This window comes from Notamacropus eugenii, chromosome 5 (genome assembly GCF_028372415.1).
Source record: "Notamacropus eugenii isolate mMacEug1 chromosome 5, mMacEug1.pri_v2, whole genome shotgun sequence".
In the NCBI taxonomy this organism is placed as follows: Eukaryota; Metazoa; Chordata; class Mammalia; order Diprotodontia; family Macropodidae; genus Notamacropus; species Notamacropus eugenii.
Window position 1 is genome coordinate 406076254 of NC_092876.1, and position 19520 is coordinate 406095773.

At 36.2% G+C, this 19520-nt stretch overlaps 1 protein-coding gene across 3 annotated transcripts in view; it reads right to left on the reverse strand.

Annotated features, from left to right (window-relative positions):
- The window catches only part of MGAT4A (alpha-1,3-mannosyl-glycoprotein 4-beta-N-acetylglucosaminyltransferase A), a 151948-nt gene that overhangs the window by 51622 nt on the left and 80806 nt on the right, over positions 1–19520 (reverse strand). For all 3 annotated transcript variants that reach the window (XM_072614605.1, XM_072614606.1, XM_072614607.1), the window contains one exon: positions 764–897. In XM_072614605.1, the coding sequence (XP_072470706.1) occupies positions 764–897 (134 nt within the window). The remainder of the gene's footprint in view (positions 1–763; positions 898–19520) is intronic.

Here is a 19520-nt window from a genome sequence, read left to right on the forward strand (position 1 = left end):
GGGCCAAGAAGTAGGTCCTAGGGATGGCAGTACAGAATTTAGTACTGAGAAGAACTTTAGAAGTCACTGTGCCCAAGCCCCTCATTTACTACCTGTGTGACACTGGGCTTGAGTTTCCAAATCTGATAAAGTGAGATGCTCTTCTTAGTGACCTGTACAATCACCTCCAGCTCTAAAGATAGGACCCCATGATGAGATAAGGAAATTGGAGCTCACTGAACTCCAAACTCTATAGCATTACCCTCCTAGAGGCAGGTGGTGATGCGATGGAGAGTTGAGCCTGGAGTCAAGGGACACCTGGGTTCAAATTTAGTCTCAAATATCAACTAGCTGTTTGACTCTGGCCATGCCTTTTAACTTCTGTCTACGCCAGTTTCCTTAACTGTAAAATGAGGATTGTAATAGCACCTTCCTCTCAAAGGCTGTTATGAGATATGTGTAAAATGCTCAGCACAGCGCCTAGCACACAGCAAATGCATAAAAAATGCTTCCTAAAAAGCTTGAAAGCAACACCATTTATAGGTTTAAGTGGTAAGCCCACTTAAACGGGCTGAGGAAGAAGCTGAGGAAAATGTAACCACAACGTTTTGCTTAACACTGTCATGAGTAAAATATTACTTACCCCTAATGTATATCACTTAAAGCACTGTTTATAAAAGTATATTCAATCCTGGCTTTAATGTCTACACCACAAGTTAAAATGTGATATAAAAAGTCAGAAACAACATAAAAATATAAAAACAATATAAAATTAAATAATTACCTCTCCTATGTAAACTATTATAATACAGTCCAACATCTCTTCAGGAGATAACTTATCAATAAGAGAATGAAGAGTTTCTACAAGGTAAGACTTTACTTTTCTCTTCACTGTGGGAATTCCCATTACTATTGAAACTGAAAAATAAAAATAAAAAACAAAAAAACAATAATTTAGTAATTAGTGTAAAACTCACAAGGGCAAATTAGAAAAATAATATTTTTCAATAGGTCCATTTCACAAAAGTTATTCTCTCAATTTTGTATAGCAGTATCAAGTAAAATATAAATGAAATAATGGATCAAAGTAACAATAAGTGTCAAGAGAACAAATATTTAAAGATTGCATTACATCCCATTTAACATAACTATTTTAAATATTACTTGAACAGAAAACCAAAAATAATTATATTACTAAACAAGTAATAAAATCTTATTCAATGTATTAGAAGTGATATTCAAATTTCAGTAACATAAGCATTCTGTAGTACAACAAAGTCTAAGGATGCAAGACCATAGGCTACCAGGCTGTTAAGAAATGGATTTGTATCATTTAAATAAACTAAATAAATACTAATTAACACTACTAGTGTTAGTACGAGGAATATAACATTTTTCATTTTTGTATTCCCAGCATCTAGAAGTGTGAGACACACAGCAGGAACTTGTTAAATGTATGCTAAATTGAATACAGTTGCAAAGGAAAAAAATCTCACATTTTAATTGTTATTTTGAATGGGTTTTTTTGCTTCTATCATTCATATACCAGAAAATATGTAACAACATTTGACAAATGGAATTCTACAGTATTTGTAAAAACACTTCCCTTAATTATATATGATAGCTTACTACTGAGGCCATAAAAACTTAGTCAAATAGCTATCAAATTTACAAGGAAATCAAATAGCTGTTATAAAAAGAGTAATTTTAGGCTCTGCTTAAAGTCACAGCCAACTCAGAATAATTTCCAGAATATAGTTGCCTTGAAAAATATTTTAGAAGCATCTATTTAAAAAAATAAAATCTCAGCTAGTTAATAAAATATTTAATCGCTAAAGTTAACTAAAGGTAGAAAATTCTGCTGCAGTTAAAAAAATTTCAGAGATAAATTTAATGTAACAATTCTTGCTCTCTAACAATAATTTTCAGATTAGTGAAAAAACACATATAAAAAGAAAAAAGGAGAGCTTGCCATATAGACTACATTTCCTAGTCCTTCCACACCCAACCTATCTCATTCCAAAATAAGAACAAAGTTTTAACAGCAGGAATAGTTAGAGAAATGAAAGAAATTTTAGAGTTTATCTAATCCATCCCACACCTAAAAGCATAAACTCTCTCAAGAGTATCTTTAACAAGACCATTTATTTGCCTAAACACATTGAGTAATGGGGGCTATGAGAGAGAGGCAAGACTCACTATTTTAAATGTCAAACAAATCCTTTTTTGTACAGATCTAAAGAGTTAGAAAGTTTTCTTTTTTAACAAAGATCAAAAATTTTATCTTCCCATAACTCCTACCGACTCTCCAGGGTCAAGGATACACTCACAGACCTTTAAAATATTGGATGTCAGTAATTATTTTCTTCTAATACATTTTCTCTTCTCCAGGGTATAAAGCTTCAAAACATTTTTCAATTCATTTTCATATGGTATAGTTTATCAACTTGTAGCAGCTTAGGGCTTAAAGTCCCTTCACCATCCCTTTTATCCTCCTCTAGATGTGCTCCAGTTTGGAAAGGTTAATTCTATGATAATATTCAGAACCAACCAAACACACTACTCTAGGGTACAGTAATCTTATCACTTCCCTTATTCTAATATTACACTTCTTTTACTGCAGACACAAATTCTATTAGCTTTCTTGATTTCCATTTTATACCACTGATTCACAGCAAGTTTGCATCACACTAAAACTCCCAGGACTATTAAAAAAACTGTTGTCCAAGTACTTATGCACTCCCCATTTCTTTGTACACATTTTTAATACTCAAGTATAAAACAGTATATTTATGTTTGTCAAGTTTCCTCTTATCTGATTCAGGTCCAGACTGTAGAGATATAATTCAATTCTATAACCATTGATGTAAGGGATATAAAGAGAAAGATAAACAATCCCCTCACTCAAATAACTTATATTTCAAAGAAAAGCAAAACATATCAAGGAAAAACAAAATACACACAAAGCAAATGCAAAGTAATCTGAAGGATGTGATGGAAAAAAGGCTAAAAAGTGAGAGAATAATGAAGAACCATGATTAGGAGGTCATACTTTAAGCTGAGCCCAGAAGGGAACCAGAAATTCTACATTGCAGATAACACATTATAGTCATAGTTGACAGCTACAATAAACAACATGGGGTCAGGAGATGGAATATCATGTATAGGGAAGAGCAAATAGACTGGGTTAGATGAAATCTAATGTAAGTGAGGAAAACATTGTGAAATTCATCCAGAAAAATAAACTGAAGTCAGTCTCTGAAAGAGTTTAAATACTGAAAGAAAAGTTTGTATATTATTTTAAGGGGCAATAGAGTGTTAATGAAGTTTCTTGAGGATAACAATGAGGTCAGACCTTCAGTTTAGGAATACAATTTTTGAAGATATATAGAGAATATGCATGGGGAGAGGGTAGCATGAAGCAAGTAGACTAATTAGGAATCTATTGCAAGAATCAAAATAATTATGAATAGTTATAAATGAATGGCTATACAAACAATGTTAAGTAGGTAATGGGTACGGGAGATGTAGCACCAATGCGAATATTCTGGAGCAATTCTGAATCATGAAATACAACAGACTCTCCACATGCAAGACAGAGCCAAAACATTTATTCAGACACCAGCAAGCCAAATCCATCATAGTAACAAAAATCCATACACAATAACAATGCAGAGGACAACACCATCCCCAAGCCTTCTCCCCACCAGGTTTCCCACAAACCAGTTCCATTAGACAAATCACAAGCAAGCTCACTTCAACAAAGTCACAAACAAACACGAAATCACTCACACTATCCAGCAGCCTGCATCCTTCCTAGCTCTGACTGCTCTCTGACTGACTTCCTCTCAGCTCTGCTCCAGCTCTGCCTCTTCTTGTTCTACCCATTCAGCAAACTCTTCCCCACAGACTTCCATGTGACCCCGGCAGGTCACACGGGACTATTAATGAATGGGAAAGATCTCTCCATTTAAATTACCATTGCAGGAGATGACTGAGTCAAAGTGAGGAATGAAAGACAGAAATAAAGCAATGCAGGGGGAAATACATAGAGTTATGTTTTCAACACTTTGAATTTGGGAAACCTACAAGACATTCAGTTAGAAATGTTCAATAGTCAATTGGTGATATAAAGGACAGAATCGGTAGTTTTTTAAAATTATTCTGCATAGAAATGATTATTAAGCCCATAAGAACTGACACAATCAAGAAAGAATTTAAAAAGCAAAGAGGGCCAAGACAATGCTCCTACGTGTAACCACATAGAAGGAGTGAACAATGGAGAATGATTTAACAAAGGACACCCACAAGAAGCAGATGTGCAGAAGCAGAATTAGAAGAGGGTAGTGTCACAAAAACTACTAAGAGGCCACTGGATTTAGCAGATATAAGATCACTGGTAACTTTAGAGAAGGAAGTTTCAGTTGAATGTTGGGGGGGAAACAAGTTTATAAGGTATGAAGAAGTAAATGCAAGGAGATGGAGGCAATTGGTGCAGATAATTCTTGCTGTGAATGAGAGAAGAGATATATAAAGATAGGTTGAGTTGGAATCCAATGAATATTTTTTAAAAATGGGAGAGATCAACATATATGTAAAAAGAAAAGAGCTAATGGATAAGAGAATGGAGAAAAGAAAAAGTAAGGGAATGAACAATGGTTCATAGACTTAAAACCGTAAGAGACCTTTGAAGTCACTATAGTCCAACTTCTTCATTTTCCAGATGAGGGGAAGAGAGACCTAATCAGAAAAGGTGATTTGCCTCAGGCACAGGTAGGGAACCCATGGCCTGAAGGCCACATGTGGTCTTCAACAAATCCAAAGGATTTGTTCTGTAAAACTTGGACTCAGTCAAAAGACCGTACCAAGGACCTAGAAGGCCACATGTGACCTTGAGACTGCAGCTTCCTCACCTTTATGCCCACCAGGCAGTAAATTAGAGTTGGAACCAGAACCCAGGTCCTTAGATTCTCCTCCACTGTTATGCATCAGTGAGAGCCTCAGAACAATGGGGAACTTCCAGTGGAAGGAATTTCTGAACTCTTTAGGCTTTTGGCAAATCATCCCAAATCTTCATTTCTTCCTAGGTAGCATGAAATAGAAACTCATATATCCCACTGTCTAAGGGGTAGAGAGATGAAGTTGACTTCTTGCTCTCTCAGGGAGACAGCTGTGCACATCTCTGAGATTTTAAAAAATGTTTCCTTTAGTGACAAAGAAAATCAAAACCCTCCAAACAAGAAGTTGTGGCTGTAAGACCCAGTTCTGTGCCAGGTATCAGATCAGAAACAATCCTCTAACCTCAATCTGAACTCAGACAATTCAATCACTCAAATTTCTTATCAGATGACTTCCCAATCTGTATTTTCAGCCCTAACCACTCAACTGCCTCTCCAAACATTTCAATATGCATTTCCAATCAGTACTTTATTTTCAACATATCCAAGATGAATATTATCTCCCCCATAAATATTTACCCCAGTTCAGGATTTATATAAAGGTACACATTCACCCAGTCTCCCAATGGGTTATTTTCTGCTCCATCTCATACACAATCTATAATGAAGTACTGCTGATGCTCCCTCCACAATGTCTCTAGCCATCAGTCCTCAATATCCTAATCTCACTACTACTATCTAGTACTTATTATCAACTTTCTGGAATAGTTTCTTATCTTTTCACACAGTGAACCTCTAATCTTTCAAAATCATGTTTCATATTAGTACCAAAGCCTTTTCAAAAAACTTTAGTGGGTTTCTAATGCCTACCAAATAAAGTTCAAACTCCTCAGTGTGAAATTCAAGGACCACCATAATGTGACACCACCCTACCCCCAACATTTTATCATACTGCTTTCTTCATGCTCCAAGTCTCCAGCAGAAATGAACTAAATGTTGTTCCTTTAATAACAGACACTGTTCCTTTTTATTCTTCTGCTCATGTGCCTTCCTATGGCTAAAACATCCTCTTTCCTACATTTTTAACTTGCTAAACTAAATTTCTACTAACCCTTTAATGACCAAATGAAATGATACTTCCTTTAGGATATCTTAATGTTCCCATCAGTAGCAATCTCTGCCATCAGACATATAAGAGTCTGGAATAGCCTTTTCTGGTCCAATCTTTCTCAGTCTAACAAACAAGTATACCCCAAAAATGCCCATTTCTCCCCCAGCCTGTATCCTTTTCCTTTGAAATTTTCTATTAGGAAAATATTATTAACATTAAATTTTCTACCTTCTTTATGTGATCCATTTCTTAACCCTGAAGTCAGAAGTAGGACACTCTTCAGACCCATTTAACCTTCCCATAAAATACTTCAGTGGCCCTGATCGTTAACACAAAAGGAAATTCAGGTATAATGTAGATAAAGCAGATTAACCAAATACAGAAGGAATATGCTTCTGATGGGAGAGGATAGGATGAGCACAAGAATTTTACTCTTGGCAAAAACTAGCACCAAAGATGAAGGTTTAGGGGTTTTAAAGGAGTTTTTGAAATATAGAATGAGGAAGAAAATTTTCTTGATCACAATTTTGTGAATCAATAAGCATCCCATCTATGCCTTCAAGCAAATCATTTACAGGATAACAGGGCTAAAGATGTAGCACTAGGACATACCACTAAATTATACTGGAGACCTCCAGTAGTTTAATAATAGCTCACTTTTATACAGTTCTTTAAAATTTTACACAAGGAGTGATAGGAAGAATATCTGCCAGGGTTGTTCCCTCCTCCCACAACAAAGACTAAGCTAGTTTTTCCCTAAAAGGAAACAAGACTGTTCCTGGGATTTGATTGGCCAGATGGCCAACGCTCAAGCTATGCCTCCTTTGACAGCTTCCAGGAAATCTCTAACTGAACAGTCTTCCTGTTCCCCTAAAGGCACAAAAAGGCCCACCCACATGGAGTCAGGGCCCTTCTGACTTGGCAGAGCTCCCATTCCCTCTTGAATCTTCACACCCTGCCCTACTGACAAGACGTGTATCTAAATGGAGACAAGAGGAAGAATCATTATCTACCTGACCTAAGTGTTGGACCTAAATTGTTGAAAATTCTTTTGATGTCAAAGCTTAGCAAACCTCTTTCTGTTAACTACTGAATGAACTACATGTTCTTCATTTTGTTCCAGCATCAAACCTGAACTGACAGAGTACCTGGGAGAGGCAGGACTATCCCAATAAAATTCATTCTTACAACAGTACTAGGAGTTTCACAGTCATAATCAGATCTCCATTTTTCAGATGTGGAGACTAAGATTCTGTGAGACTAAGTGATTTAATCTAAAATCATAAGCTAATAAGAGACCCAGCAGGCCCCAGCAGAAATAGTTTCTACTGTTATTACAAAATTCATAAATAGACCAAATGAAATAACATGTATACAAAGTACTTTGCAAGCAATAAAATGCTTTTAAAATCCTCACTATACAATTATTATTATTAGATATTCGCCTAATCTCCTCCCATTTCCTATTTGTCTGGTTTAAAGTAAACCAAATGGAACATAAGGTTTTAGATGATTTACTGCTTTCATAAGTTTCACTACCCTCTTAAAGAGATGGGTAATTTTCCTCTTCAAATTTTTTCATCAGTTTTGTGCCATATAGTAGTGCATATTACCTAAAAATTGCCATTTTCTACCTTTATTCTGTTCATTTTACACAGTACTAGGAATATAAAGGAGCTGATCTGCAGAAATAAATCAGTCTTATTTTGTTAATTTATTCCAAATTACCCTCTTAACAGTCCACTAAGGACTACTTATTATTAAAAATTCCTATTTAGCATCACTAAAGTTACCATATTCATTAGACTTTCTTTTTGGTATTAAAAAAAAAAAAGATAGATATAGCCTAACTACAAGCCTATAACAAAACATTCTCAATGATTACTCCTCAACAGATAAAAATCTACTGTTCAAAAATGCTTTTTTACTCTAGCAAACTGTTCCTGACTAAATGAATTAGAAGTAATTTGACAAATACTTAAACTGACAGAAAAAAACCCAGAAATCTTATCAGATTAGGTCAAAGAAACTAGTGAGAGATTTAATAAAACTAGAATCACTTAAAAAGAAATGAACAATATACAAAAAAATCTTCAGTCTGGGGGCAGAAGTTGGCTGAACTATTTTAAAATTATTTTCAATAAGAAAACTGTGAATCTACAGGACAAAAATAAAACTATAAATTATTGGAAATTTAGGCATCTTTGAATTTTAGTATTCCCATGAGAATAAATTACTTCACTTTAACATTCTATTCAGTCTGATTTTCCAAAAGCAATCTAAATAGATCTCTTTCTCCTATTCAAATATAGCCCTAGCTCACTGTCCATCTGTATCACTCATTCAAGATATATTTACTATTGGCCTAACTCAATGTGATAGCCATCCAAATGAAAAAAAAATCTGAGCAATCCATATTTGTCATCTATTTTGTTTTCTAGTTTAGACAGCCAAATCACTTTCAAATGACTGTGAACTTTTTATCTGAAAACTATCCATCTATTATACCCTGCAGCCTCCTTCCCCTTGACAGATCTCTCTATCCTTTAAACAATACCAGACAGTTTGTATGGATGACTGCTATTTTATAATACAGTTTGAGGTCTGAAGTGCTACTCCCCCTTCATCCTTATTTCTTTTCATTATTTCTCTTGATATTCTAGAATTTTTGTCTTTTAAAATGAATTTTTTTATTATGTGATCAAGTTCTATAAAGAATCTTTGTGGAAATTAGATTGGTACAACATTAGAAGTGTAAACTAAATGTAGTAACACTGTCATTTTTATTATGTTAACATGGTCTAGCCAAGAATGAGAAATATTCCTCCAGTTATTTAAGCTGTACTTTATTTCTTTGAGTACTCTACAATTCAATCTATGCAAGTATTTCATTCGTATTAATAGGTAAATTTTCAGATATTTTATACATTTTTTAATTATTTGGAATGGGTCCCCTTTCTATTTTTTATTTCCTTCTATCCACTAGCTATTACTAAAACTTCCTAGCTATCTTTTCTAGTACTGGTTTCCTTACTAATTCCCCTTGCTCATTAACTGAGGTGGGGGAGTGGAAATACTCCTTGCTCCACGTTGCCACTTCCTTCTCCTCCTACTTAAATCACTCAATAACCTCTCATGCTATTCACATCTACTACCTCATCAAAACCCTGATAATGACTGTCTATAAGCTTCCAGGTCACTAACTTCATCAATGAATTCAGTACATGGCTCACATTTTTTTTTTCCCTCTCCAACTCCTATCCTCATAGTGAGGGACTTCAATATATAGATATTCTTTTTTAAATACCTTAACCACTCAGTCCCTCAACCTACTCACTTCCCATGACCTAGTCCTCTCCCCAGCCCGATCCACACGCAAAAATTGTCATACCCTCAATCTTGCCATCAATATGCTACCTTCTATGTTGAAGAATTCAAGAATTCCCTTAGCTAAACATAATCTATTGGCTTTTCACCTTTCCCTCTGCCATTCTTTTATAAAACCATAATCTTCCTCCACACTGTGACCTCATCCAGGTAAGAGCATGAGCATGCTGCAACTTTTGTCCTGTACTCCACTCTTTATTCCTTATACATCCTTTCAGTGATCTCATCAGGTTCCAGGAAATCAGCTATCAATTTTATGCATATGACTCCTAAATATATATATAACTAACCTACATCTCCAGAGTTCATCTGCTTATGCAGATGACTGCTAAATCTCTCTACAGGGATCATAAAATCAAGGGAAGAAAAACAAACGAGAGGGGAAATCAAAGGTGAGCAGAAGAGAATCAACAGGAACAGGACCACCCTAAAAGAGAATAAGCTAAAACAGTTGAAGGAACACATCAACATGTTTATACTAGAAGAAAAAAAGTCATCACTTGTAAAAAAAACCCCAACACTGGAGACAAATGGAAGAAAATAGAAATATAACTCTCACAACTTTAAATGTGAATGGACTAAACAATCCAATAAAATGAAAGAGTGATAAATTGGATAAGAAAACAAAACTCTATAACCTGCTGCCCCAAAGAAGCACATTTTTAAAAAGACATGCTAAAATAAAACTGAAGGGACAGAAAAAATATATTATCCTTCAAGTGAATCCAGTATAGCAAGAGCTGTTACAATCATGCTATCTAACAAAGCAAAACAAACGTTCAAAAAAATAAAAAGGCATAAACAAGAAAATAACATGGTGAAAAGAATTACAGACAACAAATCAATATTAGTAATAAAATTATATGCTCTGAATGCCTTAGCATCCAAATTCATAAAGGAAATATTAAGTGAACTACAAGAAGACATAGTAACACAATAGTGACAGGAGATTTCAACATTTCTCTGTGTTTTAGATTAGTCTAACAGAAAGACAGCAAAAAGGAAAATATGAAACTGAATAAACAGCTGGAAAAACTAGAGTTAAAAGACTTGTAATAACTATTATGGATATGTTTTACATGACTACACAGATGGAATTGCTTACCTTCTCAATGAGTGGGGTAGGGAGAGAGCAAGGGAGAGAATTTGGAATTCAAAGTTTTAGAAACAAATATTAAAAATTGTTGCTTACATGTAACTGGGGAAAAATTAAGTGCTTAAAAAAGGACAGCATTTTCTAAATGGGACAGCAAAAGTATATACATACTTCTTAATACTACATAGAACTTTTACAAAAACAAAAACATGCATTAGAGCATAGGGATACTACAAACAAATGTGAAAAAGCAGAAATAGTCCTCTATAGCCCATAACACAATAAAAACAGTCATTTCTTCAGGGACCACAAACAAGAGACACCAATGCATATAGAGAGAATAATCAACAATGTCAAAGGCTACTGACACATAGAAGAGAATTAGGACTAAGAAAAGGCCATTGAATTTGGCAACTAAGAGATCCAGTTCCAGTGGAAGATAAGGTCAGAAAGCTAGACTGTAAGAGGTTAAGAACAGAATTAGAGGAAAGTGAAGACACCTATTGTAAACAGCCTTTTCCAGATTAGTTACACAGGACAGAAGAGCTATAGTATGATGGTATAAAAAGAAGGATCAAGTGAAGCTTTCATCAGGACAGGGAAGACTTGGGCATGTCTGTAGGCAATATGGAATGAGCCAACAGACTCATGATGAATCAAGACTTCACTTTATCTTAGTAAATTTCAAGTCTTACATAAGCTACTTAAATAAAAGACTGGAGAACCAGGGTTTGACAGTAGTTCATCTTAAAAAGAGCTCAGTGTTTTATTGAACTGTAATTACAATATGATTATAATAATGTAACATTAATCTAATAATGTAATATTAGATTTCATTTACAGACAATGTGTTCTGGGATATCATAGGTTACTAGCCTAATACATTGGAAAAATGCTTGGAGAGAAGATTACACTCAGGAGCAACAGTCTGAGGGACTGGTCAGGAGCGAAGAGGAATACAGTTTAAGCAGACTATCACGAAAAATCTTGCAGACGTAAGTATCCATACAGTAGTAGACTGTCATACCTTTTGCTGCAGCAGAGGAAAGTTTGATTTGATTTGATTATCAGACCCTGAACAAAGAGAGAGAAGTGAGATATGTGTGCAGATGACCAGCAGAATACACCCATCCAGCCAGTTCAAAAGCTCTCTCACTCTCCTCTAATCCTGTTGTGCTCTTCCCTGGGCAGAAAAAATTTGAAAAAGCAGATTTCTCTGTAGTCACTCAGGACCCAGGGCTTCACCAACCTCTGACTTGAGGCAGGACTCAAGATTGGTTATCTGCACTACTACCCTTCTTCCTCTACATCAATCACCTCTACAGGACCAACCTCCCTTCCCCTCCCTTCCCTCCAGCACTTCCTCTCTGGACGAAGTCATCTAAATACTAGAGTGAGCCCTGGTTTAAAACAGTTTTGGCTAAGAAATGGAGGATAAACACTTCAAATATGTGTTTCATTCCTCCTTAATTAATCAGGTCACAGAACAATCTCAGACCTTTCCTGGATTATCAGGTAGACTCAGACATCAGTCACCACCTCACCATGTGTCACCACTATCTTTATTCAGAAATCAAATAATCAAATCAACATTACTATTGATACTTTGAAGGACATGACAATTTAAGGTTCTAGTTCTATTCAGAATTCCTATATTCTGTAATATATTCTATTTTCCTACATGACTGCCTAGGTCAAAGATCCACCATCATTGTCAGGACCATCGTTCTTATTTCCCTTTTCCATTTTATTCTATCCTCCCACTAAGTCCTCTGCAAACTCTGTTCTATTGTTAACAAACTATCTTTCATAATATAACTGTGCCCTCTCCCAGTGTAAATCATTTTATCCATGTTTTGTATTTAATTTTCTATGTACATGTTGTTCATTCACTCCCCATAAAATGGTGTTATTTTCCCACCCTGAGGGAGCACTAGAATCAAAATTAAATTCTATAACTACAGGTTCACGGAGAAGATATGAAATTAAAATTCTCTGACTCCCACCAAAATTTTTGTGGGGCACAGGGGTGGGGAGTGGTGGTGGTAGAAGAGTCAAGATCTACAAATTCATTGGTAAAAGAAATTCTCAGAAGATATAACTTCTGCTTGGCAACTTACAGTTTTAGAAAGTTGGTCGGGTAACACGATATTGTACAATGCTGTACCATGAAATACAACAGACTCTCCACATGGAATAATCAAAACATTTATTCAAACACCAGAAAGCTAAATCCCAACACCAGAAAACCAGATTCATCACAGCAACAAAGAAATCTATATACAATAACAATGTAGAGGGCAATACCGTCCCCAAACCTTCCTTCTGTTAGGCTTCCTACAAACCAGCTCCCTTAAACAAATCACAAACTCTCTCACTCACGTTAGCCAGCCAGCCTGCTTTCTCTCCCTCAGTTCTGACTGCTCTGACCAATTTCCTCTCAGCTCTGCTCCAGCTCCTTCTCTTCCTCTTTCACCTTTCCTGCTCTATCTCTTCTTGTGCCATGGTTCAGTAAATTCCTCCAACCACAGACTCATGGGACTCAGGCCTATTAATGAATGGGAAAAATCTTCCCATTTTAATTACTCTTACACTGGAGCACAGGGAGATTCTTCCCCAGAGTCACATACTTTCAATGTAACTTTTGAAGTTCTTTTTAGCAAAATTATTTTTACAAATATCAAAATAGAGAATTTCCACATACAAAGAATATAAAAAGGACTCCATATAATAACGGGAATCTCTATTTTATACTATTTTTAAATACATAATAATAAATTATATACATTATTTTCAAAACTTATGCTTCTATTTTGATTTCTTATGAATGTACTTCTGTTCTCTTTTTGTGCATTTAAAAAAAATTACCATGACCCTCTTTTTTTGGCATCATTATTACTACCCCACTAACTTCCTACCAAATAAAAACCAAGAGAAAGATAAAGATAAAAAAAAAAACCTCTCCTTTATGAACATTTTTATTTATTTTATGAAATATTTTCCAAATACATTAAAAAAACTTTTAGCATTCATCTTTTTTAAATGTTGAGGTCCAAATTATCTACCTTCCAAATCCACTCACTGAGAAGGCAAGCAATATGGTATCAATTACACATGTGAAGTCAAGCAAAACATATTTCCATATTAGCCAAGTTGCAAAAGAAAACACACACACATAAAAGAAAGAAAGTGAAAAAAGTATGTTTAAGTTTTCCCTCAGAGTCCATCAGTTCTTTCTCTCTGGAGATGGACAGCATTTTTCATCATGGATCATTTGAAATTGTCTGGGATCACTGCTTTAATTAGAGTAGCTAAGTCTTTCACAGTTGAACATTGTTACAACATTGCTTGTTGCTGTGTACAATGTTCTGCTCTGTTCATTTACTCTGCATGAGTTCATCTAAGATTTCTCAGGTTTTTCTGAAATTATCCCCTTCATCATTTCTTAAAACACAATAGTATTCCATCACAATTATATATCACAACTGATAAATTCCCGAACTGATAATTATTCTCTTGATTTCTAATTTCTTTGCTATCACAAAAAGGACTACTATATTTTTGCACAAATAGGCCCTTTTTCATTGTCTTTGATCTCTTTGGGATAGCGAACTTAGTAGTAGTATTGCTGGTCAAAGAAAGGGTATGCAAAATTTTATAGCTTTTGGGGTGTAGTTCCAAATTGTTCTCTAGAATTGCTGGAACAGTTTATAAGTCCGTCAACAGTGCATTAATGTCCCAATTTGAAAGAAAACTCTGTAACTGATAAGCAGAGTTAAGCAAAATGAATCAACCAAGCGACCATGTCCAAAAAATGTATTTTTCTGCACCTTATGTCTATCATTTCTCTATTAGAAGATGGGTAGAATGTCTTCTGATATCATATCTAGTTATTGCACTTACTGATCACAGGTCATAAGCCTTCTAAAGATGTCTTTCTTTACAAAGTTACTGCCTTTGTATAAGTTCTTCTCTTAATTCTCATTTTTTCACTATGTATCAATTCATATCACCCAGGATTCTCTTAAAATGTTTCTTTTGTCCATTTTTGCAATGCTATAATATTTTACTATATACGTATCATACAATTTGTTCAGCCATTCTGTTACTAAGAGGAAATCTAAGATATCTTTTTAGTCTCTAGTTCTTTGCTTTTTTTCCCCTTCCCTTTTAAATCCTTCAGTTTAACTAAGTTTATTTTGCTTGCAACTATTATTTCCCCTGTATTATCCTCCCCTTTAATTACCCCTCCATCCCTGCTTATCTCTGTTGATTTCTACACTAAACTCTTCATGTGTGCTCAATTTACTTTGTTTCAGATAAAAGTGAGGGTCACCTGATGCTCACTCCCCTTTATCCTTTTCTCCATATACTCTTCTTTTCAGATACCCTCAATTATGAGAAATAGCAAGTTCTACCACTTTAATCCAACTTTCTACACTAATATATTCCTCCTTTCCCCCCTTCTTTCCCAAAAACTCAGAAAACAACCAATCCACTCTCAAGGATTCTGTTTTCCTTTTTTTACTACCTCAAAACCCCGCTAGTTTGAGAACCAGTATGGTGAATAAAGGAGTACTTGTTTCTATTAAAATAGAATTATTCATTAGCACTACACTATCATATAGTTAGTTCCTTCCAACTTCTCTAAAAATTTTACCTTTCTTGGATTCTCTGGAATTGGTTTTGCATTTCAAAGTTCTACTCAGCTGTGGTTCTTTCAACAGAAACGCTTAAAGGTCCTCTGTTTCACTAAAGGTTCATTCAGCTTTGCAAAATATGTTGTTCTTGGTTACATTTTGAGATACTGTATTCCAAAATCCCTTTTCATTTAATGTAGAAGCTTCCAGATCTTGTGTCATCCTAACTGGTTTCTGGGTACTTGAACTGCTTTCTGTGTGCTAGTAATTATTTCTTCTTTGATGTGGAAGCTCTGGATTTTTACTATAATAATACTGGGACCTTTTCTTTTGTAATTCCATTTAAAAAGTAGATTCTTTCTTCTTTAACACTGCCTTCTGGTTCTAATAGATTCTAACAATATTCATTTACGATTTGTTGAAATAGCATCCAGAATTCTTTTTTTTTCCTTTTAAATGTGGTTTTCAGGGAGTCCAAAGATTCTTAAGTTAACATGTTTCCAGGTTAGCTGTTTTTGATAATCAGTATCTTACATTATCTTTTTTTTCATCTGTTAATGTGCTTCTACTTCTGGCTGCCTCATGAGGTCAGTGATTTCTGTTTGACCTATTATAGTTTTCTTCAAGTCAATTTCTTGAGTAAGAAAATCCTTTTTTAAGAGTCCATTTCTTGCCACGTTCTCTTCTTCCACTAATTGTTCTTTCTAATTATTTCCTCCAAAGTTCTATTTTGTTTTTAAAAATTTCTTCTGGGGGGCAGAGCCAAGATGGAGGAGTAGAAAGACACACACATGCAGGGTCTCCCCACACAGCCCATAAAAAACCTGGAGAGAGGGACTCTCAACAAACTCTGGAGCAGTAGAAGTGGAGAACAACAGAGTGGAGGAGATTTCCAGCCCAGGGGGACCTGAAAGGCCCATGGGAAATGTCGTTGCACGGGACCTGGAACAGAGCCCAGCCCAGCCTTGGCCATGCAGCTCACAAACAGCCCTCTGGGGCGGAATCTCCAGTTGCGGAATCCCCAGTCCCAGCAGCAGTGGTTCCCAGATCCCTCAACCCACAGGCGCCAAAGGTGAGTGACAGGGGTTTTTTCAGCTGGCCAGGAAGGGAGAAGGGCCTTCCCATAGCTCCGGCTTCAGGCAGCTGCCACAGAGGCCACATTGGCAGGTGTAGCAGCCAATCCATCGTTGCAGCGTAAAAAACCCCGGGGGCACTAAAGAGGTGATTCTTGCCTCTGCCCTGTGGGGAGGCCCTAGGGGAGCTGCTCTTTGTCTCACACTGAATGGCGGCCCTGCCCATCCAGCTTATCTGAAAATCAGACCCCAGTGCTGACTTGGGAACTGGAGGCCAGGTGGCTGTGGAGAGGAACCTCTGCTAAGATTCTGGGCACAAAAACTCCTCTCTGCATCCAGACTAGCACACACTTGATTGTGTCACCTTGGAGGAACTGAGATCTTACAGATTCCCAGAGTATACCTTACTCTTGACAAAGGACCCAAAAGTCAAGTAACTGGTTGGGAAAAATGTCCAAAAAAGGGGGAAAAAAATAAGACCATAGAAGGTTACTTTCTTGGTGAACAGATATAGTCTCCCATCCTTTCAGATGAGGAAGAACAATGCTTACCATCAGGGAAAGACATAAAAGTCAAGACTTCTGTATCCCAAACATCCAAAATAAATATTCAATGGTCTCAGGCCATGGAAGAGCTCAAAAAGGATTTTGAAAATCAAGTAAGAGAGGTGGAGGAAAAATTGGGAAGAGAAATGAGAGAGATGCAAGAAAAACATGAAAAACAGGTCAACACCTTGCTAAAGAAGACCCAAAAAAATGCTGAAGAAAATAACACCTTGAAAACTAGGCTAACTCAATTGGCAAAAGAGGTTCAAAAAGCCAATGAGGAGAAAAATGTTTTAAAAAGCAGAATTAGCCAAATGGAAAAGGAGGTTCAAAAGCTCACTGAAAAAAATAGTTCTTTCAAAATTAGAATGGGACAGATGGAGGCTAATGACTTTATGAGAAACCAAGAAATCACAAAACAAAACCAAAGAAATGAAAAAATAGCTGACAATGTGAAATATCTCATTGGATAAACAACTGACCTAGAAAATAGATTCAGGAGAGACAATTTAAAAATTATGGGACTACCTGAAAGCCTTGATCAAAAAAAGAGCCTAGACATCATCTTTCATGAAATTATAGAGGAAAACTGCCCTGATATTTTAGAATGAGAGGGCAAAATAAATATTTAAAGAATCCACCAATCACCTCCTGAAAGAGATCCAAAAGAGAAACTCCTAGGAACATTGTGGCCAATTTCCAGAGTTCCCTGGTCAAGGAGAAAATATTTCAAGCAGCTAGAAAGAAACAATTCAAGTATTGTGGAAATACAATCAGGATAACACAAGATCTAGCAGCTTCTACATTAAGGGATCAAAGGGCATGGAATATGATATTCCAGAAGTCAAAGGAACTAAGACTAAAACCAAGAATCACCTACCCAGCAAAACTGAGTATAATACTTCAGGGGAAAAAATGGTCTTTCAATGAAATAGAGGACTTTCAAGCATTCTTGATGAAAAGACTGGAACTGAAAAGAAAATCTGACTTTCAAACACAAGAAAGAAGAGAAGCATGAAAAGATAAACAGCAAAGATAAGTCATAAGGGACTTACTAAAGCTGAACTATTTACATTCCTACATGGAAAGACAGTATTTGTAACTCTTGAAACTTTTTTCAGTATCTGGGTAGTTGGTGGGATTACACACACACACACACACACACACACACACACACACACACACACAGAGCACAGGGTGAATTGAATGGGATGGGATCATATCTTAACATAATGAAATTAAGCAGTGAGAGAGAATTATATTGGGAGGAGAAAGGGAGAAATGGAATGGGGCAAATTATCTCTCATAAAAGAGGCAAGTAAAAGACTTTTCAGTGGAGGAAAAAAGAGGGGAGGTGAGAGAAAAAACATGAAGCTTACTCTCATCACATTCGACTAAAGGAAGGAATAAAATGAACACTCATTTTGGTATGAAAACCTATCTTACAATACAGGATAGTGGGGGAGAAAGGGATAAGCAGGGTGGGGGGGATAATGGAAGGGAGGGCGGTGGGAGGAGGGAGCACACTTGGGGAGGGATAGGATCAAAAGAGAGAATAGAAGAAATGGGGGGCAGGATGGGATGGAGGGAAATATAGTTAGTCTTATACAACATGACTATTATGGAAGTCATCTGCAAAACCACACAGATATGGCCTATATTGAATTGCTTGCCTTCCAAAGGGAATGGGTGGGGAGGGAGGGATGAAGAGAAGTTGGAACTCAAAAGTTTTAGGAACAACTGCTGAACTAGGAAATAAGAAATACAGGTAATGGGGTATAGAAATTTTTCTTGACCTACAGGACAAAAGAGAAGATGGGGATAAGGGAAGGGAGGGAATGTTAGAAGAGAGGATAGATTGGTGATAGGGGTAATTAGAATGCTCCACGTTTAGGGGTGGGGGAGGGGAGAAATGGGGAGAAAATTTGGAACCCAAAATTTTGTGGAAATGAATGTTGAAAACTTAAATAAATAAATTTAAATTTAAAAAAGTTTCTTCCTGTATTTCTCCTAGATATTCATGTAGTCCTTGTGGAAAATCCATTTTCCCTTTGAATCTCTGTTTATAGTTGTTAGTTACTTCTATTTTTATAGAATTTTTGATACTGTTAAGTGTTTTGTTTACTCATCTCTCCTGCTGTTGGTCCTGAATGAGGGGTTTGTGTCATGGTCAGGATCTGCCTCCCACTTTTCTTTTGGGTGAAGTGATAGACCCTGCATCTTCTGGTTTCTAGTCCTTATTTCTCTCTTAGGGTTTTTGAGGATCAGAGAATTTGATCTTCAAGACCCTTCCTGGCATTTCAAGAAAAGAGTTTTGGGGACCTGGGAGTCCCTGCAACTGGACTCTAAAAAATGTATATCAAGCTATTTTTGCACCACTCTGGGCACTGCCCATTGTAACGATGTGTTACTGATTTCCAAAGGCCTTGCCCTGAGGCTTTTTTAGAGGAGATCTCTCCTCTTGCTATCTCCACAGAGAATCTTGCAAGCTACATGTATCTTTATCTCTGGTCACAATGGGAAGAATTGGCACTGGTTTTTTTACTGGGGATGGCAGACTTTTTCCTATTGTCCCAAGCTTCGGACTTATCTTTCATGTTGTAGAGAGATGGAAGAAGTCACTTAATTGTAGTTTCAATGGAATTCTTGATTATTTTTGGTCTGATGCAAATTGAGGGTTTGGCTGGAATAGAAATGTGGAACATGGGCAGTCTGCCTCCTGTGTAGATAAGCCTCTTGGGAGGAAGTTCTAAAGCCTTTTTTGTTTTTTAAAGGAATCAGACAGGTACCT